This window comes from Filicampus tigris, chromosome 17 (assembly GCF_054856515.1).
Source record: "Filicampus tigris isolate MCC_2025a chromosome 17, RoL_Ftig_1.0, whole genome shotgun sequence".
Lineage (NCBI taxonomy): Eukaryota > Metazoa > Chordata > Actinopteri > Syngnathiformes > Syngnathidae > Filicampus > Filicampus tigris.
Genome location: NC_141233.1, coordinates 10,824,661 through 10,849,884, shown reverse-complemented (window position 1 = coordinate 10,849,884; position 25,224 = coordinate 10,824,661). Strand labels below are relative to the sequence as shown.

General features: G+C 40.2%; 2 protein-coding genes across 4 annotated transcripts in view; one reads left to right on the top strand and one right to left on the bottom strand.

Annotated features, from left to right (window-relative positions):
• gabrb2b (gamma-aminobutyric acid type A receptor subunit beta2b) overlaps window positions 1-25,224 on the bottom strand; it is a 340,043-nt gene that overhangs the window by 149,125 nt on the left and 165,694 nt on the right. Inside the window, exon 3 of the mRNA XM_086057386.1 lies at window positions 2,159-2,305. The gene's annotated coding sequence lies outside the window, so the exon portion shown is untranslated. The remainder of the gene's footprint in view (window positions 1-2,158; window positions 2,306-25,224) is intronic.
• The window catches only part of gabrg2 (gamma-aminobutyric acid type A receptor subunit gamma2), a 39,860-nt gene continuing 32,424 nt past the window's right edge, over window positions 17,789-25,224 (top strand). For all 3 annotated transcript variants that reach the window (XM_086057389.1, XM_086057388.1, XM_086057387.1), the window contains exons 1-2: window positions 17,789-18,280; window positions 24,726-24,865. In XM_086057389.1, coding sequence (XP_085913515.1) covers window positions 18,150-18,280; window positions 24,726-24,865 — 271 coding nt within the window. In that variant the 5' untranslated portion in view covers window positions 17,789-18,149. The remainder of the gene's footprint in view (window positions 18,281-24,725; window positions 24,866-25,224) is intronic.

Sequence of the window (25,224 nt, the reverse complement as noted above, 5' to 3'; positions counted from 1 at the left end):
TGAAACCGTGATGTTGAAACCAAGGTACGTACTGCACCCTGACTTGACCACCAAGTAACCGAAATTATTTATTGTAATGAGAACAGCAACATATGGCAACCATATGAACAGAGGTGTCAAAGTTAATCGATTAATTGACAACTAATCCAGTAATCGTCTAGAGCCATTGTGTGACTTAAATCCATAAGTCTATAGCCTCAAATTTCAGCCTCTCTGGAGTAATTATTCACTAAAACAGGATTATATGTAGCAAAAGAAACCCATACATGTATGAATAAATCAGCAGTGGATTGTAACCCATAAATGAATAAATAACATATGAACAAAACAATATCCATGTACTTCCCAATGCATACTACTCAAGCAGATGTGAATATAAACAAAGTACCAAGAACAATGCGCAGCAATGTATGTGGCGACTATACATGTATCAGCCATGCCATACAAATAGGCAGTTGGGAATTAAACCAGCACCGGAGTCACAACTGCACATGAATACATAATCTAAACACACTTGTGTACAGACAGAGAGCAGTGTTGGTTGGAAAGTGTGACAGCGGCAGGTCTAAAGGACCTGCAGTACCAAATAGTCAGGGTAAAAGACTCTGTCACTGAACGAGCTGCTGAGTGCTTTGATGGTGTCCTGCATTAGGTGGAAGTCATTGTCCACCATCCTCCTTTCCCCTACCTCTTGCAATGAGTCCAGGGGACATGTCAGGAGAGAGCTAACCTTCCTTATCAGCCTGTCCAGTTTTTCCATGAAAATAGCCCCAGCAGACCACTCTCTGCAAGTAGTTGCCACTATTGAGTCATAAAAAGTCCTCAGGGGTCCCCTTGTCTGAGTCAGTGCTGGCCTTTTTGTACAAGGCGTACCTGTAGACCAGTCCAGTTGACTGTTCAGGTGGACATCTACGTACCGGTTGGACTCGGCTCTCCGTACGACCTTTCCATGAATGTTGACCCGAGTTGGAGAGGTGGTATCCACAAAGTCCAAAGTCAGTTGATGTCAGAGAAATTCAGGAGTGTAACAGTGCGCAGAGCTGCATGGAAACGCTGAAGTGTGCAGTATGAAGAAGGGCGGTGCTAGGACCGTTCCCTGCAGACCACCACGTCAGAGACACAGCTCATTCGTGACCTCATGAACTGCAGACGGTAAGTGAGATAATCTGTCATCTGGGAGTTGGGGTGCTTAAACTGTGTGTCGCCTAGAAGCTACGTCATCTGGCGGCGGCCAATAAACAAGCTCCGCCAAATGACATCGCTCCTTGGTGACGAGCCTGCACGTGATATGTTGACATGTTTGCTATGGCTGCCCTGCTTTTGTCTTGTAACTCACCCCGAAACGTGATGCTAGGTAACAAGTGCTCTCCTTTTTTTGGTTCAGTTTAGAAAAATATAGTAATCCAGCGCTGAAGTCATGTTTATCAGCACTGGCACCAAAAGAGATCTTCCACAGTGGTGGAAATCTTGGCTCAGGTGGAAAACATGTTCCATGATCCCTCACAGCTGGTCTGCGTGGGACTTGAGGGTGGTCGAGGGCTGATGCCGTCCGTACCTTCTGCTTTCTTTGCCTTGATCCTTCTGAGGTCTGTTCTCACCAGGTTAGTACATTAGAGTGGAAGTTGGTCGAAGTTTGTTGACGGAAACGCAAACGGAAGCCAATTAAAAACGATAGGAGGACTGGCCTATAGGCGAATACTATTTGTAATAGTAGTAATAGTAATATATTAGATGGATCGCAGAAGGATACCCCGGCTGCAGGCAAAAGGTGATAAAAGGACCAAGAAATTTTAGTAAAAAGTCCAGCTTGACATATCAGCATATGTGATTTGGGTCTAAATGGGAATGAAGAAATAAATGCTCAAACAGTCAAGCAAGGAACAACTTTAGCAAGAGATAATTGCTTGAGGCATTGAACCCAATGAACAGATTTTTTTGTTGTGCAGAAAATTACTTTTTGCCCCCTTTTGTTTGGCTTTAACACACTTGAAAATTATTTTTTTTTAACCCTTTACTGGGTGAAGAACTTTGAAGTGGGTACTCAAAATGTCTCCTCTCCTCACTTAGAGCAGTCAAATCCTGCAATGTCTCCAGGGAAGTCAGTGAAAGGAATAGAACAAAAATGATTGTGATTCCTTCATAAAGTTTTAACTTGTACTTGCCTGCTTGTGTGGGTTTGTCATTGTTCCTATCCTAGCACCATTGTGTCCCCAAATCTTGGCATCAACACCACCAACAGATTCAGATCTCCAGCTTCACCAATTTCTCTTTTTTTGTGGTCCAAGTGTGAGTGCGTGCACGTCGACTACACAACGGCAGAACAAAGAAGAATGTATTATCTGGCTTGCATCTGACAAGCACGCAAGCTCACACACAATACCCACATTATTCCTTTTTGTAAATGCTCATCTCAATAGAATCACTCGGTGGGGACCCGCACTCTTTGCTTAAAACGGCTAATGTAAGTCATTTATATAACATTTAATGATGAAAATGTGCTTACTGAAACATAAGCAGGATCTAAACCTGAACATTTGACACTGAACATAAAAGCATCGTCACTTGCAATATTATCATGAATTGAACCATTGCCACCTAATAAGTGTATAACCCCAGTTTGCATCGGCTTCTTCGGAAGGTACATGCTGACTGTGTATTCAGTAACCATATCTGCAGCACACGAGCCACTCTTTGTAGCACTACAACTGGAATGATGTGGAACAAATTCCGCCCGTTTGTGTTTCCAGTTCTTCTGTGTTGAACAAAGGCACTGGCGTCCGTCAGCTGCCATAAGCTACTTGGCTACACCGTCAGCGAACACAGCCTAGTTCTTGAAGGTCACAACGCGATCGGATGCGAACAATACGGTCGTATGGTTCAACGCGAGGCTGTTTGGATAATCTTTTTTTTTTTTTTTCTATAGGAATTTCTTTTGCGGGATTAATATTATGGTATGAACATGTACATAACTGTAAAGATTATTTGAATGTGAAGCCAGTTCAAGTCAAGTTAAATTCATTTGTATAGCAATTTAAAAGGGCTTCACAGGCCAACAGTTGACAGATTGGAAACATCACCTAAGCTTAAAAGTAGTTGTGATAAATATTGTAAAATGCTCAAATTCATATAGATTTTTGGTATGTGCGCACACCGCTTAACAGGCTACTCAAGTTTTATCTGGTCATTGCTCCTCTTCTGTCTTGTGTTCACTTTGACCACAATTTCACCCTGCAGGGATTCAAAAAGTTGAAGCTTGTGTTCATTCTCCGCTTGTAAAAGATTTTTTTTTTTTTTTTCTACCCTCACTCCCGTCTTTTGCCTTTTTCTCATTCCCCATCCCCAAAGTTCTCCGAGGCCTTGCGGATGTCCTTTGTCGAAACCAATCGCTGGCATGCGTGTGATCTAACAAGCTCGGAGGTTCAAAAGGCTACCAAGCTCCTTTCTGCTCAGCCACACATTGTCATTCAATCATATCCTGTTACCGTGATATGCCCCTTTCAAAGCTTCCACTCTGAGAGGGAAAAGAAGCCACTGAAAGGGCACAAATTGTATCCAATTGAATTAAAAGAGCAGAACGTATTTTGGGAGAAGGTTGGGGCGTTGCTTTCATTTTTCAAGTTTGCCAATTAAAACACTTTCTGAGGGTGGAAAAAAAAATGACACTGTTGTTCTACTTTGCAGAAGTGACTTCTTGACTACACAACGCCATGTTAGTTGTAATTCTGATAAATGTATTGGCTGCAGTTGATACGGAATATCGTCCTCTTGGGACCGGCGTAAATCAATAAAGATCTTAAAAGGAGAACACTGTTTGTGACTCAGGCTGAAGCATGGTGTGAAACGTTAATTGGACGTGTAGGTGACAGACACTGTGCTTTTGCGCAAACTGATCTGAGGAGGACATGCTTTTTCAATTCAGCTATTTCCTGCGTTAAACCACCTGGCCTTGCGTCTCCCATATGCACGCTTTGGCTCTCAATCTTGCGTGTGGATGGCGGGCAGCACGTTAAGTGCACACGGCAAATGGTAAATCAAGGCCTGATCGAGTGCGCGCGATGACTTGACACGCATCTCACATTAGTTTCCCAGGGGATGCACGGGATGCTAAAGGCATCCATCAACAGACAAATGCAAACACCGGAGAGAGCAAATGGATCCTGAGCGGACTGCCAGCAAATGAAAACATATGGGTCCCCATCCTCCGAAGGAGCGAACAGCAGTTGTGTAACAAAGAAATATACTGTTCTGCAAGTCAACATGACTTCAAATCTTCCTTGCACGATAATTGATGACAAATTGACTACACCAAACAGGTTAAAATCAGTCTGCTCTGTAATGCTGGTCAGGTCAACCTTAAATAGGATGTAAAGCAATTAGAAATAATGAATTCCGTCATAATAGCTTTATTAACTGTGCAGATACTGTGTTCACCCAACATTCTTAACTAGTGCTAATAGCAACGCATAAAAATAATAAAAGAGTCAAGTCCAAACCCAAATGCCTGAGGCGCAAAGGAAAAATTGGTCATAACGCAGATGCACGACATGCATTCTAATTAATAACACTGTTAATTTTCACACGTGTAAAATTAAGTTAATCACTGCTGGTATTTGCCATGGCAATTTTCTCAATTGCTGTGATAAAACTAAGAAAACCAGACATTCTTCTTGCACGAAGCGGAGAGTTTGTTCCCCCTAAATAACAGTGCTGTAAACAAGGTCTTCTAACTGATTTGCAACAGCTAATGTCCAATTTCACGAATTGGTCTGAAAATTATTTTTCATCTATATATGCCAGCGCCGTATATGTGACATACAGAACAAAGGAATGCTCATGTATCAGACATCAATTAACCTGTGTAGCCAATTTTTGCAATATTTTTGTTTGGTTGTGTTTTTATAGATTTTTTTTCTCATTTAAAATATGTTATGTGACTCAGTAGCGGTTGGGAAACACTGCTCAAATTAACATGGCCTCTACTGCTGCCTTTATGCTACATCTATGTTTGCCTCATAATCAACTAATTCTTGACAACGATTTGAAACAGAGTAAAGGTGCAACTATTAGTCGACAACTAATCAAACTCGATTATTATTTTTTGATAAAGCTACATCTAATTTAAAAATTGACCAAATTCTCGGAATTTCAGATTCTCAACAGGGAATACTCTCAGATTTCTGTAGTGCTCGATGAAAGCAGACTGATCAACTTTGCATTGAATCAAAATAAAACGATTTCACGATTCATCAATTTATCAACAACACAGTCGACAGATTAATACATTTTAGCATGTTAAAAAAAAAAAAGGTAGTTGCAGCCCTAAAACAGATGATGACGATAAAACATGCCACATTAGGATGAGGACGAATACATTTTATCATGTGTATATTGCAATATGTGTTATTGCGGGACTCAGTCATGCAGATGGAAAAAGAATACGTGGAAATATTCTACACAGCAGCAAATCTAAGACGGAAAGTATTTTAAGGGGTGCTCTAATTTGCTTGCACTTTGAAGCAATTTCTCCCATAGGTCAAAGTTTTGCTGTTGTCAAACTTGCATTCCAATTTACAACCGCCTAAATGCACAATTAAGTTAAAGACTCCTATTGGAAAGACGTAAAAAACATAAAACCAACAAGTATTTAATGACAGAAGTGAAATGCAATCTCACATTGAAACTTTTAATATCCATACAAAAGTAAACGGCGGGCCACTATCAAAATATTCCATTTTAACTTCAGTGCAATTATGATTGATAAATGGTTACACAATTGTAAAAAGAAATGACCACAAATCAGTCTACCTTAATTTCGACACGTAATAATGACAATGAAGCTATGGTCTTCCTTGATTGTGTGTCTGCTGACTTTGTTGCACCGTCTTTTGGAATAAGTGAGCAGCCTCCCCCCCAAAAATAATAAATAAACACAAAAAGTGTGTGTGGGGGCGGGACCATAGAATATGGTCAAATTATCGTAAGAGTTTTTGAAAAAATAGAGATATTTTTTAGCTCATATCGCCCACCCCTACTTTAGAGGGGAAAAAAAGAAAAGACACTACACAGTACTTGATTGGTTTAATCCTCCATTGCTCGCTGAAGTCTCTTAACATGTTTCGAACTTTTAGTTTTATGCAACATGTTTTGTCAGCAAATCTGTGCCAAATTCCAAATTGTAGGGGCAGTGAACTTGAGAAGCTCCCCTAACTGAATCTCAAATTACTGGGCAAGGATGCGTCTCTGGCTCGCTCCCTCGAACAAATCTCTGCGGTGTTTGTTGACAATTATTCAAGGTCTGTTTGATTTGACGTGACTCACTTAGAAATTTAGGGTGATTCAAGTACACAGTGCCAGCTAAAGGACAAACACATTTCATGTCCATCATTGCTAAGTATTTCCACTTGCTTAAATAATACTTGCTGAAATATAACCTCTTTATTTATTGCGTTATGTGGGTGTTTGTGTTTGCGTTAGACCTCCACATGCTCGCTGCTAATGCTGATGTAGTCTAATTTGCAGTTGTTGACATTTGCAACACCCCCTCAAGGCAATTCATTTTCCATTTCCCATCCGTGTTATTATTATTGCTTCTATTATTATTTGGTCGTAATCCAGACTGTGTCATCTTGTGCTGTGAGCCTTCCCAGCATGTAACAAAGACAGCGCAACAGATCAATACGTTTCTGGCCGGCCGCTTTGAAATGCCCAAAGTATTATTAATGGGCTGCTGCAGAGGAAACGCTCATGAGAATGAGAGTGAAAGGATGAAATAGAGAGGCAGTGCCTTTATTATTCATCAGATCATCTCACTGCAGCCAATCCAGCAGGGGGGGGTGTTGCAATATTTGGATGGTCGCAGGCAAAACGTAGTTATTAGCCACATGATCTCATTTAAATAAATGCAAATGCAGCGTAAAAGGTAAAGCAGAGCTCGTGTGCCACTGGTACCTGTTATGTTCAGCCACAAGCATACTTCCATGTCTCCTAATCTCTCCCTGCTCTGTGTCTGCGCTGCCTTCAATGCATATGCTGCACTTTCTGTTCCATATTACTGCTGGAAATTAAACTTGTAAAACTACAAGCTGAATTTTTTATAAGTGTGCTTTATGGCGAAGGGGTAAAGCTTCCTCTGACTTAGAAGCAATTATACAAATGGAGCGCGAGTAAAAATAAGGCATCTCACAATAACAGATGGTGTCAACACGATCACATTTGGATGATCGACTTCCACTCAAGACAGATGCCATTTATTAAGAGTCTCTGTGAAAATCAAAACTTTGCTCGAATGGAATAAGTCATCCCGGTTGACTTTGGGTGTGGTGGGGTACACCCGGGGTTGGTTGTTAGCCAAGTGCATGGCGCATACAGACAAACATTATTCATCATCACAAATCACATTCCCACCTATGGACAATCTCAATGAGCCTAACATGCATGTTGGTCTTGAAGGTTCCACTGGAGTTCTGCTTTGATATTTTGATATCAGTTACCATGGCAATAATGCACATATAATTGAGTCTGTTGAGAGGGTTGGGAGGTGGGGGGGGGATATTGATGGGTCAAAATGAAGTAAATTTGAGTTTGGAATCAGGCAAGAATTTTGAACAAAGAGCCATTGTGAAGGCAAAGCATGCACCGAGCTTCCAGTACAGGGCCACGCTAGGTTAGCGTGTGATTGACAGGCCATCAGATATGGCTCCGCCGGGGCACATCGGGACCAGCGCTATCTTGCCTTTACCCTTCTCACTCTACCCCTCCAGTGACTCCTCCGCAGCCGGGGCCCGTTGCATAGTATCCACTACAGGCAACCTTCAGAGCCGACGGTTAGGGAGCGAGTCCAGGCAGAGAGATATGGAGGAAGAGACCCGGGGTGTGGAACAAGATGGGATGGATGAAAAATCCGATAGGGATTTGAACGCCGGCCAGAAAAAGCATCAAGAGTTACCAAGCAAAAACCTATTATGTGCCTCACAGGAAGCTGTCGTCTCTAAAATGCACTACATCAAATCATGCATCCAGGTCGCATTACATAGTGTCTTCATCTTTATTCCCTGAGTCTTCACTCCACCACTAACATGTGACACGGTCTCACTAAGAGGCTTTGGGCGGATCTTTGGCAAGATATAATTCATAAGAAAATAAATGACTTAACACTGCAAAAAAATAAATGGTAGACAATATCCAATGGCAGTCAATAGAAGATCATACCTGTCAACCCCAGGTTACACTGAATCTAATGAAAGTTGTAATTTGCCCTTACATATGCACATTTTCAAATGGCTTCTGTCACGTGAACAGAAATCAGCGATGTACGGAGTACATGTTTGAAAAAGTGTTTCCACCTGTACAACTTGACAGGGATGGAAGCTCTGTCAAGATAATGAAGACATTTTATTCCTTAGCAGCATGGTGAAGCAGTGGGTAGCGTTTCTGCCTAAGTCCTGAGGTTCTCTGTTCTCGGCTCCTGCTTTCACCCCCACATTCCATTAAATGAACATTAGGTTCAACAGGCACAAAATTGCCCGTCGGCGTGAATGTGGGTGTGAACTGTTATTTCTCGATCTGTGCTCTTGTGAGTGACCGGCAGCCAATCCAGGGTAGAGCCTGCCTCTCGTCCAAAGCCAGTTGGGATCGGCGCTTCACCCAAGTGAAGAGAAGCGAGATAGATCATGCATGGATCATATTCTTTACCTCTAATGTCAATTTACTTGTGGACGGACAGCATCAGTCATCATTCATTCGGAAGCAACGGAGAAAAATGATACAGCACATTAATAACAACAACAAAAAAAAGTTAGGCCTTTACAAACCATATATCAAAAAGTTATATAATTGTGTCATATTCTTATCCATCTTTTTATGATGCTTAAGTTAGTCAGGTCACAGGTGCGCTGGAGCCAATAACTTTAAATAAGACAGGTCTCCAACCAATTACAGGGCATATATAGGCAAACAAACTATTTACATTTACATTCACACCCATGGACAATTTAGAGTCTTCGCTGAACCTAAGATGCACATTTATGGAATGTGGGAGAAAACTGGAGTACCCAATTAAAAGCCAAACAAGCATGGAGCTACAAGCAAACTCAGGACATGGAGGCCAAGCCTGGATTCAAACCCCCAACCTCAAAATTGAGGCGGATTTGCTAACCACTTATACATTGTGCACTTACAGTAATTCTCTCATTTGCACAGCCATTTATTTTTCTGCTTAAATTGGCAGGGAGATTGTTTTAATGCTAAACAATCACACTCACCACCCACACATGAAGTAAACCCTCCTAATCTAAAAATAGCAAAGATAATTACAGCTGTGAGCAGCAAGGAACGGGCCTTCGCACATGCCCGGTGGGAACGCGTGGAATTTGTGCCGTGCGACTCGATGCCAGTTTGAAAGAAAACAGAGCACGAGGACCAGAGTTACCGGAGGCGAGTCATCAATCATTTCTTTCATGCTATGTCTAAAAATTCATACTGTTGATGATTTAGTTCCCCCTATCGGTCTAGTTTATGTGGTTTAAATTTGGTAGCAATGGGAGAAAATCTCCAGGACAAGTGTGTTCTTAAAGGGGAAGTCAACGCAAACATTTTTTTTTTCCAGAATATGTTGTTTTTTTCTGAAGTCTAGGACACTGGGCAATGTCTGTAAACCGCTAAGTGTATATAAAATGTGCATTGCAAAATTTGTTGTCCAAGTACAGGTATTTATTTTGGCGGTCCAAGTTTCGGATATATAATGTACTGTATTTACTGGAACATGTGATTTGAAACCCATTAAGTTCACTCAACAAGGACATTGTCAAACCCTATGTTCCAAATATCCCAAGTAAATAGATTGAATGTGTGATTACTTCATTCTGAGTGTCTACACTGCACACTGTCTTTCAAAATAATACATTTAAGGTTCTTCCTTTGACAAATAGTAATAATAATCCCTAAAAATTAGACTTGCACTTCAGTTATCTCGAATAACTAAAAAATCTAAAGTAATGTTGCAATCTGACTGGCAACTACCCAGTGTAGCCGCCGAATTTGTAACGGATCAGTAAATTAAAACCGTTTTTTTGGTTTTGTTTTATGTATTTTAAACATCGCTATAGGATAGATTTTGTTTATCCACCCTTTTTGTTTATGGGTGATGGAAATAAAACGGTGGCATTTTTACAGGTTTTATTGTGCTTTGGAGATGTAAATCATTCCACAGCCAAATGGATATGTCAGCAATAACTGTAGAATCCATCCAACAACAGAAGCTGTGCAATAACCGCCGATCTTATGTGCAGAAAAACGCGGGGAGTGCGCAATGGTACCAAGAAGTTATATAAGCAGCCTGAAGCAGATGAGAAGTTGAGGGGGGCGGGGGGAATAATGTGAACGTGTAATTTGCAATCTTATATTTACACATTTGTGTATGACATTTACAGGTAAGGACGAGTCTGCCACCATGTGAAATGAAAGATCAGCCGGCTTTATATTTGGATGTGATCTGCATTATTCTCACACTGCCGTCTGAGTGCACCAACCACGCTATTGCGTTCAATGACAGCGATGTGTTTCTAAAAATAACGTCAAGATATGTTGTTGCTCAGACTTTTCTATCTGCAGTGATGTGAGTCACAGCATTCTGTTTGGCCATTAAAAACTTCCCATTCCCCAAAAACTCTTTTCTTTATGACCCGGAATGACGCGTTCTACTCTGAAAGGGAAGTTGAATGGCATCCTAATGGCAGCCGAGTAAATGAATTAAAATGGCTCCTTCTCTGGCGCTGTGCTTTAAAAGGCTTTCAATCACAGCAACAAGAGCTGATAGTCAGTGTGTGAGTAAAATGTTGTTTGAAGATTGCCCCTTGTGATAGTCCTCTATTGTGGTTCTGACGCAAGGATTTGGCTACAAAGCTTTTATCTGCAGTCAGGTTATTGTGTCTGCAATGTACAAGCCTTGTCCATGGAAAACAAAAATGGCATCGGTGTCGCCTGCAATTGCCACATACACATGGTGATGAAGTGCTGCCTTCTTGAATGAAAATACTATACAATAATGCTGAGTCAAGAAGTAGCCCCGCCCCTGAAAAAGAAACACAAACCAAAATTTGTCTTTACAATATTATGTTCTATACAGCCCCACTAGTCCAAACACAGAATTCTGATTCATATTATGTTTGTGGAATATGAATTAAGCAGTAAAATTACCCTGTATTTGTCCATCTCAGGGGGGGGGCCATTTTGCCACTTTCTGTCGACTGAAAATGACACAGTTGCTCAGGGCTCAGGTAACAACCAACCACAACTCAGCTTCAAAAAACAGGTGAGCCGTGACTGGTTGTTACCTGAGACCTGAGCAACTGTGATTTCATTTTCAGTCGACAGAAGTGACAAAATGGCCGCCCCCTGAGATGGATAAAAAACGGTGGATTTTGTTCCTACTTCACAAACTCAATATTAATCAGAATGCATTCGTTTGCATGATTGCAGTATACAATTATGTCAATTTGTCCAAAAAAATTATGTCCATCCATCCATTTTCTGAAACTCGAAAAAGTCAGTTTACTAGAACTCAAGCTCTCTTTTTTTTTTTTTTATTACAGCAAATGATTGGTAAAAAGCATTTCTGGAATTTTGGGAGTTTTGCCAACCATTCAATGTAAAGGCCATAATCTGTTAGGTTTACATTGGATACTTATATAATATACAATAAGTTCTAAACAAATTACTTGAATAATTTGCATCTATATCCACCCCAGGTGCATCTATTACCCTGTATAACCGTCAACCTACCTTCACTGTTAATTGCACTACTATTGTTATTTGGCATTCATATGTAATCCGTAGTATCTGCATCAGTGACTTTGGGCTCAGTTGCGGTTTATTTTCGATAAAGCCGTGACTCTGAGGAGCACGGCAACAATAGAAAATAAATGTTGAAGCTGAAAGCAAAACTGGCTGTAATCTACCTTTGGGAGGGGAGATTATACGTGCTTCACATCAAGCAGAGCAAATTCAACATAAAGACGCTATGAAAGCGTCCGGCTTCATTTCGGCTCTAAACTCAGCGGATAGGTTAGCTGCTGGCAGCCACTTCACAGAGATCAGTTATGTGTGCAGAAGTACAGACAATTGTGTTGACTGAATGTTTTTTTCATACCACAAAAGGCATTTTCTAAACACCATGTGATCTGAGTGAACAGTATCATTCTTTAGCCGTTAAAAATACTGTATGTAGCAAAAACAACAGAAAACCAATAGGATATTGCAAAACGGATTACCACAGTAAAATTGCTATGACTTTCAATTACAGCCTAAGTTAGTAAAAGTGGGTCAGGAGGCCCAAAAAGTGACTGATTCAGTAGTGCCCCTTCGGGTACACATAAGAGTTGTTGGTGACCTACATGTAAACCAATTTCAATTGAAAGGTATTCACATTTTTTTTTCCCTGCAAGAACATCCAAGCTGTTATGCACTGACCAAACTACAGGGAACTATCCAGAGGTCACAGTGTCCCAGATTTCGTAAAAACACAGCATGCCATCTTGCAAAATCTAATTCAAGGATAGTTTTGGCAAGAAGATATGTTAGGTAGAACAAGCTGCAGCATGTAAAGACAACCGGAGGTATTACTTTACATGAGCTCACTCGAGAGCCCCTTAAAGATGCTGCATAATGTTACTAGACGAGACAAGCTTAAATTAAACTCATTAAATGTGAAAAATAAAATAAAATTGTGTGCAGCCACATTACAAAGACCAATAATGAATATATTACATGCAAATGACAGATTTGCCAAAATTAGTGCAATTATGGTGCGAAAAGCAAAAGCTATGACAACCAACTACAATAATAAGGTGTGCTGAGCTCCTCAAGCAGATGTTTGCCATCATTCATCACCCTCCGCATTTATGCACCGGTCTGACTTCCACTTCTCACCAGAACATCTTGTTACATCTTTTTTCAGCCTCAACGCGTTGAGAGCTCAGCCGCTGCCATGCCCGGTCAACAAATAATATTTGTTTGCTACTTGACAATGTGTCAGTGTCTGACATTGACTAAAGTCTTTACATCTAGAGGTAAATAAATGTTCATATTTTTGCAGTCAGTGACTGATTTATTAATGCTTCTGACATTTTAAAAGTAAAATTTGCAACCATCGCTGGCAAAGTTAACTTGTATTGAGGATGTTTTTCTATATCGTGTGGAGTATAATGTTAAACGTTTCGACTATGATGGACTATCACTGCCTTTGATTAATCATTTTTGTATCAATAACAACAACAAATATTGGAACTGATATGTGGTCCTACAAATAAATCCCAGACTGCACACCATAAATAAAACTAGCGCAGACCTTCCGTCCAGAGACGGATTAGAATCTCCATTTTGCATACTGCAATTGTTGGCCCCATTCATTGAAATCAGATCTACAAAGCACGATGACTCTTATTTCTTCACAATTATAAACGCTACTTGTTCTACTTTTTGTTTTGTTCATGCTTGTACTTTGTGTTTTTCATTTTATTTCACAAAGCCATGACAGTGGATCTGACTAACAATGCTTTCTCAGCCATGTTATGGGCCGACTATGGTGTGGAAGTATTAGCTGTATTCTAAATAGAGATTCTTTATACTACTTATACAACTACGATGCCTGACTACCATTAACAAGTAAGAAATTCACCATCTATGCACATATTTGCATGTTCAAATCAATCTGTCATGTACCGGTAACTCCTTTGATTTTCTCCTCAACGGAGAAAAATCTTCGCATAAGGCATGTCTTGTTTTCTCCTCCGATGTTTTTTTTTTTTTTATGTTTCAGCTTGTGAGGTTACATCACGCTGCGTAGAATGCCAGGCTGCTTCTCACATCCAACAGTGCTTCCAGTAGATCATTGTGCTCCCACAGCTTGACGCCAACCAAGTGGGGCTGTGACAGCATATGTGTGGGCTGTAAAGATGGACTGAGAGTGAAGCTGGGAATCTGTGCGATCAGTCACGTTAATATAGATCACTACTTCCTAGCCCCCCCTCCCCCCTCCCCACCAACCCATCGCTCATTGCTTTTCATCCAAAGATGACACATCATCATCGAAGCCAGGACGGCCGTGTGCCATTCTGTCCGTGCAAACAATACGCTTCATGAACGATTAACAATGTGAGTTTTTTTGGCAGACGGGCCAGAATATGAGCCACTGTAATAGCAGAGCTGTCACTACCCCTAATCGGTTTGATTAACGAATGAAAAGCCTGGATGATTTGGATCTGACCTTCTGTCATTCATATTTATGCACACTGAAGCCAGATGCTTTTGTTTACTACAGATATATTAATGAGGTTTGACTACCATAAATCAGGCATCCTAGTGGAGTTGTGAAAAAGCTCCTATGCTGTTTTTCTGTGTCTTGCACTCACACAAAAAAAAAAGCTTTGTGGAGGTAAGAGTGCATGAGAGCACAGGTGCACCGTTAATGTGCGGAAGCGCCAATTTGGCTCATATGTGGCCTGTGACTATTGAAGCAAGGAAATTGAATTTGATATCTCCCTCTCTATCTCTCTTGTTGACTGTGTGTGTGTCTGTGCATCAGACTAATAAAAAAACAAAATAAGCAACAGACTGCTGCAATGATATTAACTGTTAGCCCTGCGTGTTCATTATTATTAGGATTAAATAACTTAAGTCACAGGTATGCTATTAATTAAACATGTTGAATTCTGAGAGTGCAGTGACCAGCTACACAAGACAAATAAATCACTCATTTGGTCCATTAGCATGGTTTTGAGTTCAAGATACTGAAGGTAACAATTCACAAAGACATTTATTATGACAATAAATTCAGATTTGTTTCATTGTCATTTTTTAAAATATTTTTTCAATATTAAGTGACATTTTCTAGATTATGATATTGTAATTTCTAATGGAATGATATAGATAATGATGAAGTCAAAATTGAAGAAAGGACATTTTAAACATTTTTCACATTATCAGTACTTGTTATTGACAGATTTCTGTCTTTTTTCCCCTGTGTTTACACAGTGACTTCAAAGTCCTGAGACCAGTAATAATCTGATGTTATGTACCAAAAGAATTTGCATTTCTTTGATTTTTTTTTATCCATACAACACACTGCTCCTCTGATGCTTTGCGTCCTTCACTTTCTCTCTCTCTCTCTCTCTCTCTCTCACACACACACACACACCAAATACTTGAATAATGTGAGTATCATGTTTTCATAATGCTACAATTGAACAGTAACCGCCTAAGATGATTTTTGTATTCATTCCTTTATTTTTTTTTCATGCTTGATGTCTGTTTCTGTACCTTTTCATTTCTTCACTTGTCATGATGCTTCATATGTATTTCTACAGTACTTACAATAAGAAACTCACAATTTGGATTGCTGTTATGGTTGGCAAAATATAATGTTGCGAATTAGGAATCCACAGGTATTGGTGCCAATACTGTACATTTGTAGTCATACTCAGACTCCCAAAAAATGCTTCGATTCTACACACCGATACCTCTTTACGAGCCTGACATATAAATTCTGTGCAAGTGAAGTAGGAGCCATGTTTATGTGGGTGTAAATGTCTTAAAAAGCTATCAAAAGCAACTTTGTTTTTCCCTCATGAAATGGGCTATAAAAATAAAATTGTATTGTATTGTATTATAAATGTGCATTTTCCCGTTTTCTGCAGTTTTACCAAACTCCCAACACAATCTATACTATTTGAATTAATAAAAAGTGTCTTCTATTTACTGTGCACGCGCACTTATTTGCAGACGAAGCCGGCAAATGTGCATGCAAGTGTTGTACAGTATATTCAATCTTGCGAGATATGACTCTTCATGCTTTATTTACAGGCAGAACGCTAGTTTACTTTGAGCTGTGCTGCATGTTTAATGAAGCATCTGTCGGCCACTTTAAGATGATTTACCTCCCCTCATTTGCAACCAATAAACACGTGGCGGCGGTTCGAATCAAGCGCAACCTAATCTGCCATGCATAACACACTTATTGTACTGTAGGTGGCGACAGCTGCAGTTATGTTTGTTTTCCCATTTCCAACGCTTTAAAAAATGTTGCAATCGTAACGAAATGAGTTTGTGAGTTGGTACGCTTATGGGAAAGACTTAGCAGCAGGTCTCCTGAGACAATAAAAGCAATAGTGTGTCACGCGAACCGCATGTCTGCCTGTGGAATAAATGTTCCAAGTGAGAAATTGGGCTTAACACATCATCCCAAAACGAATTTGCCAACACCTGCTTGTTTAGCCTGCACCTGCCCCTTCCTTTGGTGCTGTTTTTTTTTTCTTTTGTGTGAGTGTGTGTGTGTGTGGGGGGGGGACCATTATTTTGTTTTAACACCGTACATGCTAGATATTTCCCTTTTTATTTCCCTGCTTAACATTTGATATTCTATACAACATTTTATAGGCGTAAATGTAAATGGTGCATATTTATATTGTATCACAAGTATATGCCCCCCCCCAGCCACTAAAAGACTCTCTCATACTACGCCCAACAGACAGTATCTGTAGGTTCCTCCTAATCAAAATGGCAGCATTAGCATATTTTACAGTAACGGGGCTAATATAGCAAGGGGAATGGAGTGATATAGAGCTGCAAGGCTTTTTCAATTAGTTTTAAATACAGTGTACAGTCACTGACCACAATTATAGGTCCACAGGACAGTTATAAAAGTTATGGATATTAGACATGTTATACAACACCTGTATAGAAAGGTAAAACAACTATCCAGTTGTTTTACTATCCATCCATCCAGTTTCTATGAGGCTTGTCCTTATTAACTTTGAAGTTAAACTGGAGCCTTTTCCAGCTGACATTCAGCAGGGTCCAAACTTGACTGGTTGCCACTCACTAGCCGGACACACAGGCATCCATGCTAACCACTCATCCACCACCCTTAAATTGCTTCTTACGGTAACATAACATTTGCTTTGACATCAACATAAGAAGCATTCTCGAAATAAACAGAAAGAACTGTCCTTGCTTTTGATCGGTGAAAAGGCCGCACGTAGAGTCAATAGAGCTGCCCAGAGGCTTGAAAGCACTAATGTATTCACTGTGTTCAGGATCCCCAATGACCATGAGAAACAGCTCGCTTGCTCTTTATCATGACAGTCTCTTTCTCTCTCTCTCTCTCTCTCTCTCTCTCTCTCTCTCTATTTCGGGTGGCAGCCACCCAGTCTTTGATATTAGCCACATGCAACCAGAGGATCCTAATATAGCTCAGAGGTATGTATAAGAATTGGGACTTGTCGGGGAGTGACCCCAGTCTGGAGCAAAACTCAGCTGCAGGATCCCTTTACTAGGATATCGCTACGTTGCTTGCAGAGAGCGCGTGATGGACAACAAAACGAATCGAAACTGTCCATGGTTCTGATTGCTATCGCACGCCTCACCATCGGAACTGTCCATGGTGCTAAATGCAATGTCTCTCTTTCTGACACACACACAGTAAAACGATGGCATCATCGCAACATACTAATCATAGGGTGGCAGGCCACGCAACAAAAACAGATCAAAGTAACTTTCATTAGCCTGCATTCGAAACACCAGTGAATGAAATGTACAGTTCGTGGGCTTTTGGGAACTTTTCGATGGAAAGTTTTTAGATTCTGGTCAATTTAGCCTACGGGCTTAATAAAACAATACTACCTGATCAGATGTTTTATTTGGATATTTTCTTTACAATAACGTCTACTTATTATTTCTTTTAGCATGCGGCTAATGATGCTGTGGAGGGAGCGTGTGTGTATGTGTGTGTGGTGAAATCACGCGTGTGTTGATCCGCGCTGCAGCAACGTGCCTCGGCTCCTCTTGCCAGCCCCGCAGCCTTGTTCTCTATCTGCATTCACACCGAAGCTGCTTTCACATCCCACTAGGTGTGGAATTCTATAACGCAACAAAGGGAGGCATTTTTCAGTTGTATTTTATTTGATTTTTTTCACAAGGTTTTTGGACGCTATTTTTTTACCCCCTTCTTTTTGTTTGTTTTGGACGATCTCGAGCCTGGCTGCAGGCTCCTCATACCGTGAAAAAAAGTAGGGAAAAAAAAAAAGCTGCGTGATGCATCGTGGGCTGGGAAACCACTAAACAAGAAGGGCATCTGCACCAGGCGAGGAGACGAAAAGATGGTGAGGATGACGACGGCGGCGGCGCCTTCACCAAATTTAGCCTTCAAGTGCTCGACGGCCATGGCGAAGCCTTCCTTCGCCCGCAAGCTCTTCCTCTGGCTCTTCATTGCCATCAGCCTTCCCACCAGGTAAGCGAGGTCGCCTCCGAAACGGTATTATTATTCCCTGTCACTGTTAGCTAGCGTTAGCCTTCACCTAGCCGACGATGCTATCACCAAATTTAGCTAAATGTCACAACGTCGTTCTCGTTCGTATTCGTGTGTCTAACGTCACTCGTAACACACCCACACACTGGCCGATAATGTGTTATGTACTATTATAAATTGAATAGTGAGAAATGAGTTTAGAACCCACATCGAGCGTCATATTTAATATTTAAGGGATATTTTGCATGATTCGAGGCTGCTGTTAAAATAGCACAGGCGAGCTAAAGTGATGCTACATATAGTGTGCGCTAAGCTGTTTGTAAGGATCAAGTGTATTTAAGTCAAAACGCCGCACGGCTCTTACGAACATGCAACTGTGTGTCATGACTGCTACACAAGAAGAGAGCAGATTGTGGACGCTCTTTGAAATAAGTGTAGCCTATTCCTTTTTTTTTTTTTTTTTTTTACTTTCAAAATGGCAGACGGTTACATGGAGGAGTATTAAGGAACAGCACATATGCAGAAATCATTCCTGCAGCTTACACTATCAATGCACTGCGTGCGGTTCCATTGCTGTTGTGCCTGTTCGAACATTGTAGATATAGTTAAGATGGAGAAACGAGAGAACGGATGGTTAGTCGTCTGTTTCGAGATAGAGAGGAGTGGAAAATGGAGGCATATACACTCTCAGGTCACTTGATTAGGTACACAAGCTTGATACGTTCAGTATGAGAGCTGTCATTATAAAGATGCTCAATTCTGATTGGTCTGCACTTCATCATACTGAGGGGTGTTCGTACCTGAATTTCTAGTATTGCATTAATGAAGTAACCAGACAACTATCTGTCTCTATCTATCTACAGTATGTATCTGTTGGTTATCACAGTGGCATGTATGACTACACAGGTTAGAAACAACTTTGTTATACTCACTTATACTAGTTTGGAGTGTGTTGAAGAACGAGATGCCATGGTCTGGCTGAGGACATTAAAGTGGAAGTCTAGTCAAAATGTTTCTTTACATTTAATGTTCTATGCGGCACTCGAGTCTAAACACTGTATTCTGATTAATACTTTGTTTTTGTGGAATATGAAATGAGCAACAAAATCCACACTTTTTTATTATGCATCTCAGGGGGTGGCCATTTTGCCACGTGCTGTTGACCGAAAATGACTTCACAGTTGCTCGGGCCTTTTTTTTTCATAAAAAATATTTACTGTAATTATGACTTTACTACTGTGTTAGCATAAGTGAATGATAGACTACAGACTACTCCACGACTTACGGTACATATAAACTGGCGATATGGTCGCTGCCATAGAAACGGAACTCTGTCATGAGCCCGATGTAGTTGTCTTTGTGATAGCAACATTTGTAACAAGCAGTTCTATCAGAGAGGTATGTTTATTATTGTACTTTTACTAGTGTAGAACTGCTTTGCGTCATACTGAAGGCTCTTGATTTTCATATTGAGCTACAGCTGACTTAATATTACAAAATCAACACAATGATAAATACAGGGGATCCTCTGTTTACAATGGAGTTCCGTTCCTACAGCGGCAATGTAATTAGTTTAAAGTTCGGAATGCACGGTAGTCTATCACTAACCTTTGCTAACACAGGAGCAAAGTCATAATTGCAGTAAATATTTGTATACAAAACATTTCTAGCTCATAAATATAAAACAATCTAATCAAAAAACACCAAGTATGGTGGTAACTGACCCTTGTAGTGACATTTTTTGATGATCCAGAATAGCTAATAGCTGGATGTTCATATTTTGTTTGCGTTTTGCATTTTACCATGATATTTTGTCTATTGTGATGCGTGTTGCCTTTAAAGTGACGACATGGAGAGAGAGAGAGAAACACGTTTGCTGCCTTTAGCCAAATTTGTGTGTTGCACAAATGAAACTGCTATGTAGGTAACGCTAGGCTTCTGTGTTGTGAGTTTCGTTGTAATTTGCATCAATGTCTTCTTTTCTGCCTTGCTATTGTTATTGTTGGAACAAGTTTACCGTTCTAGAGCAGTCAAGGACCATCACAGTGTTTACTGAATGTCCTAGTTAATAATTTCGTTTTTTTTTTTAATTTTATTGTGTGTTGATTAAACTTTGTCTTCTCATCAAACAGCATCTGTGTTTTCTTCAATAGCAGCATTGAAAGTGTGAATCCACGATTCACTGAATGAGACACTTACATAAGAAAGCTTTCTCAAGCCCCAGACCCACTTTCAGTGTTATGCTACTTTGTGACTCATTGGCATTTACTATATGTTGTGATGTCTGATTGCATCACTCAGCATGTCAAGAACTTCTGTTTCAAAGCAAAGTGACCACAGGGTCCATCTTTGAAATACATGAGACCGTTTGGAGACGCAGAAAATAAGGAAGGCTTCAGATGTGGTACTGTGATAGCATTGTTGTTTTGCAAATGATCTATGAGATGTTACCAGCTCCCAAACATCTGTTCCGTGACAGTGGTCGACCTCAGATTTGTGTGTATTAAAATTTATTTGGCCGTGTTGGAAATAAGGGAACTGTAATTAACAGTTTCACAGTGCGGCTTTAGAGTTGTTGGTTTGCTGGATAACTGTGGCGATTCTAGTGCCAGTCCTATAACACTCTTCATAAAAAGGACGCTGCCACTCACTTTTTTTTTTTTTTTTTCAAACCGTCCAATAAGTAAGCATTGGTGTGATAAAACATAATTTCAGTTTTCCTGCCAGTTTCATTTTAGAACAAACATTTAATTGAAATGTTTTGCAAAGCTGCTGGAAAAACACTCAATTGTGTATGGTTGTTACTCTAAAAAGTGATATCTTTGAGTAAAATGTATGCCATTTTCAAGAACAAATTGTTTTGTATTTTTAAACATTTGATTAAAATAAAACAATTGCAGGATGTGATGGCTTGTATTCGGTCTAAAATTGGTATTGATGCATCCCTAGTAATTATGGGGTAGTCCAATTCATGAATGGGAAACCCAAAATGCATTGCTCCATTGTTATCAGTTGAAAAGTTTGGAACACTCTAATTACGATTTGCATATCTCAATGTCAGATTTCGCGTTTCCCCTTTTCAATGTTAAGCGTTCAACAGGACAAAAAAAGGGAGGTGAAGCTGCCACTTTGCTTCCATTTTAGAGAGTCTGTTGTATTCATCACCAAGGTATTGAGGTCAGAATCATTTCAGATTCGAGGGTCGGAGGTGGCCGCGGTGATGACGACCGGCGTGTACTCACCCCAGTTGGCATGGCGATCAAGTCAAAGTGAGACAAGAGGAGGCGATTGCACGTCACATGCTTTGTTTTCTCGCTTGTGTCAGTCCCTGCTGTCTCTGACCCTCATAGTTCTGTCTTGAATTTAGGAGAGGGTGCAAATCAAAATACTGCTGTCTACATAGGTTCAGTGCTTAAGCGGTTCATCCATGTTTATACAGAACATGTAAAGTTGAAGTGGTAAAACTGCAAATTTGTTTGCGTTATTGTTGTAACTTGTTCAGTAGTAGAATTTTGATAGATTCCATACTTCATTCACCTTTATTTTACAAGCATAACCTAAAAACTGAAATTATTTATGTATAGTAAATCTGATCTTGTTTACTGTAATGCACATTGATGTATAGCTTGTATCTACAGCACAACTCATACACAAGGCAACTCGCTTCACACAACCAAAAGCACAACAGAACAACTGGAGTCATTCAAAGGTCTATGCCCTGTGTGGGTTGTAAGTTTTGTAAAATTTTATTGAACTCCGAATTGGATGACTTTTTCCTACAGATGTTCCACTGTAGTCTGTGACTTTCCTAACCTTTCCTTTCTTGCAGTCTAGTCCTACTGATATGATCTTGTTTTGGATCTTATTTTGTACCAAATGAAGTGTTGGTTGAATACTTGTGATCTGGTTTCAGTTGAACCCAAAAGCAGCCTGGCTTTCCCTGCCAGAGGTCAGTTAAGAATATAACGGCACTGACCCACTTGAAAATCTTTTTTTCGACTTTTGCATGGTCACACACGTTGGTTTTTGGCTTACAAAGTAGCAGTCCCAGGATTTAGGTTTGTGTTATTCACTAAAAAGTGACTAATGGCTTTGTGTAGGAGGACTGTGGTCACAATGTGACATCCAAAGCGGGGGCTGCTGTTTTGCTTCATGGGCGTAGAACTAATTTCATGTTGAGCAGTGATAAGCACAAGAGGTTCATTTGAGTTGGGTACGTTTATTAGCCACGGCGCGAGCAAAACATGCAAACGCATGCTTGTATTCTCTCACTGAGAGGTTTAATGCGGATGCTAATGGAAGACACTAATGATACTGTGATCATCTTTATAGATGGTCTTATAGGTTTTCTGATGCTAAACATGGCCCTCGCTTCAGTTGAGATTACCTGTTCGCAGTTTTAAGTGCGGCATGCAGAGCAAATGCAATTTATTCTTGATATGCGACGAGAAGGACGGATGGAATGCTTTGAATTAGACATTTCAGCCCAGCACTTTTCATTGAGCGCTCACAGACGTGTACATGCATATGCATGAAAAACAAACTTTGGCGCAGGCGTCTCAGCGGACCTTCAGGTACTCAATTAGCAGGCAAGACCACAGATCTGCTTGTGCTCAAGAACACATGGCTCTTCCGTTTGATCTGCTTACATTTGGAGCTTTTCCATGTACACAGAGATACAGTGGAACCTGTAAAGTCAAACTCCCCCGTGGTTGTACACCGCTGTGGTCGTACAATTCAGAATTGGACCAACAATAATTGAAAACATACACCAGTACAGTCACACAGAACTGTTGGAAAGGGTTTAGCGAGCCTCAAAGGATTGATATATCTACGTGTTTTGGTATTTCTTTGACTTTTTATAACACTAATTGCTAAAAAGAATCAGCCTTAAAAGGGGCGCTGAGACAAAAAGAAACATAAGAATATACTGTACATTAGGTCTTATGCCTCGTGAAAATATGTTCATATAACCTCAATCACCAAACAGGAGTCACAATGTATTTATAGTTTAAAATGACAAATACGGTCCAACATATCACATCTAAAAAGAAATAGTAACATATGGAAACACATAACAATAAAGAATGGTCTTAAAGGTACACTAAAAGCTTGCTTACGTAACGTGTTGTAAATACTTCTAAAACTAGACAGTACCTTTGAGCAAGTGGCCAACTGAAGTAACCTAATTTATAGTTTCTTAAATCATTACCGTAGTAACTTATTTTTGCACTCCAAATCCAAACATAGGCTGCTAGGTCCTTTGAACATCTGGGTTAGACATTTTCCAAAGGGGCCACCTGAGTAACATAATTTAGTTTTAATGTTTCGGCCTGGACATCCAAGTGGAAATGGATGGCGCATGATGGCTCTTAAGGCAATCTAAGGAAAAGTGCAGGTCAAACTCTTATTTCTGGCTCTCATCCTCGGAACATGAGAACGCTATCAGATCTGTTACCCTGCCCCCCCCCCTTTTTCATACTTTATTACTTTATCCAGAAGCCTTGTTTCCTCTCATTGCCTTGCTAAAAGAAAGCTCAGAGCTTGTTCAAGGTTGCTCCTATGTGCTGCGGGCCATCTCCCCAATCTCTGCCGATGCTTGCTCGAGGTGTAACAGCTCTGCACTGGACTGGAATTCTATTTTTATCAACTCCTAGTGTGTGTGTGTCTTTATATGTCAATCTGCCCACATTTTCCACTTCGGGCTTACTGTTGTTTCTGATGTTTGCCCTATTGAGTAACCAATGTATGGACGGTTTTCAAATAGCTTACATTTACTAATGTCATCTTGAGTCTTAGGTATAAACATAAATTGAACATATGATATCTGTGCACATGATGAATTAATTGGTAGAATATACCAAATTTAAGTATCAAACTTTTATTTATTCATTTTACTCAATCACAGGTATGAAGTCTACCTTCAAAACCAAAACCTCTTTGATCTAGACATGTAATTTAACATCATGCCCGTCTGTGACAGACCAAGACATTTTTTTAACTCCTGGATAAGGGCTCTTGAGATGTTATTACCTTTTCATTTTGCAAGGTGAAGACGCATATTTGAGAAAATTGTCTTGTGCAAGACTCACAAAAGTCTGGAAGCCCTCAAAGCATCTTTCAGACATGACAAATATATCAGTCTTCCAGTGGAGTCAATATCTGTATGTCATAAGTTACACCCATAGGAATCAAATTACTAAATCATTAACTACGTAGTTATTGCAATTCACTAGATATTGTCCAGTTTGTCCAAAATCTCAAGTGGTTCAGAGAAAGGATGCATGAATGTGACATCAATGGTTTGAAAAAATTCTGCCTCTAGTGCTCATTAATAACTTGAATGAAGAAACTAAGAAAACAGCAATAGCTCTCCTTTAAAACTACAAAAAAAAAATGAGTTGATGCATTCTTCTCCGCATTGCAGCTCCTTCCAGACTGATGACGACGATGAGGTGTCCAACAAGACATGGGTGCTGACCCCAAAGGTGTACGAGAGTGACGTCACCCACATCCTTAATGGCCTACTAGACGGATATGACAGCAAACTTAGGCCCGACATCGGAGGTAGGCACTGATTTTTCACAGAACTCTTAGTCACAGAATGAAACAGCCGCTTTTAGAGACAATGTTGCCGTTAGACACACTGTAGGCATCCAGTAACCCCCATTAGCACCCAGCGACTTTGCTTAAGACAAAAGATGTGAAAGCTAATGGGAGGCAGCAGAGAACTGACTTTGCGACAATAAAAATGAAATTGGAATAACACGACAATAACTTGTTTTGCTGTAACAACACATTAGCATTGTTGTTCTTAAATACAGAACGGGGTATTTCATACGTCACTTTACAAAAACTTATTTCTTTAGGAAGTGGCAAGGGTGGAAAGATAAAACCAGGTTCGCTTGAAAGGTAAAAGGTTTTCT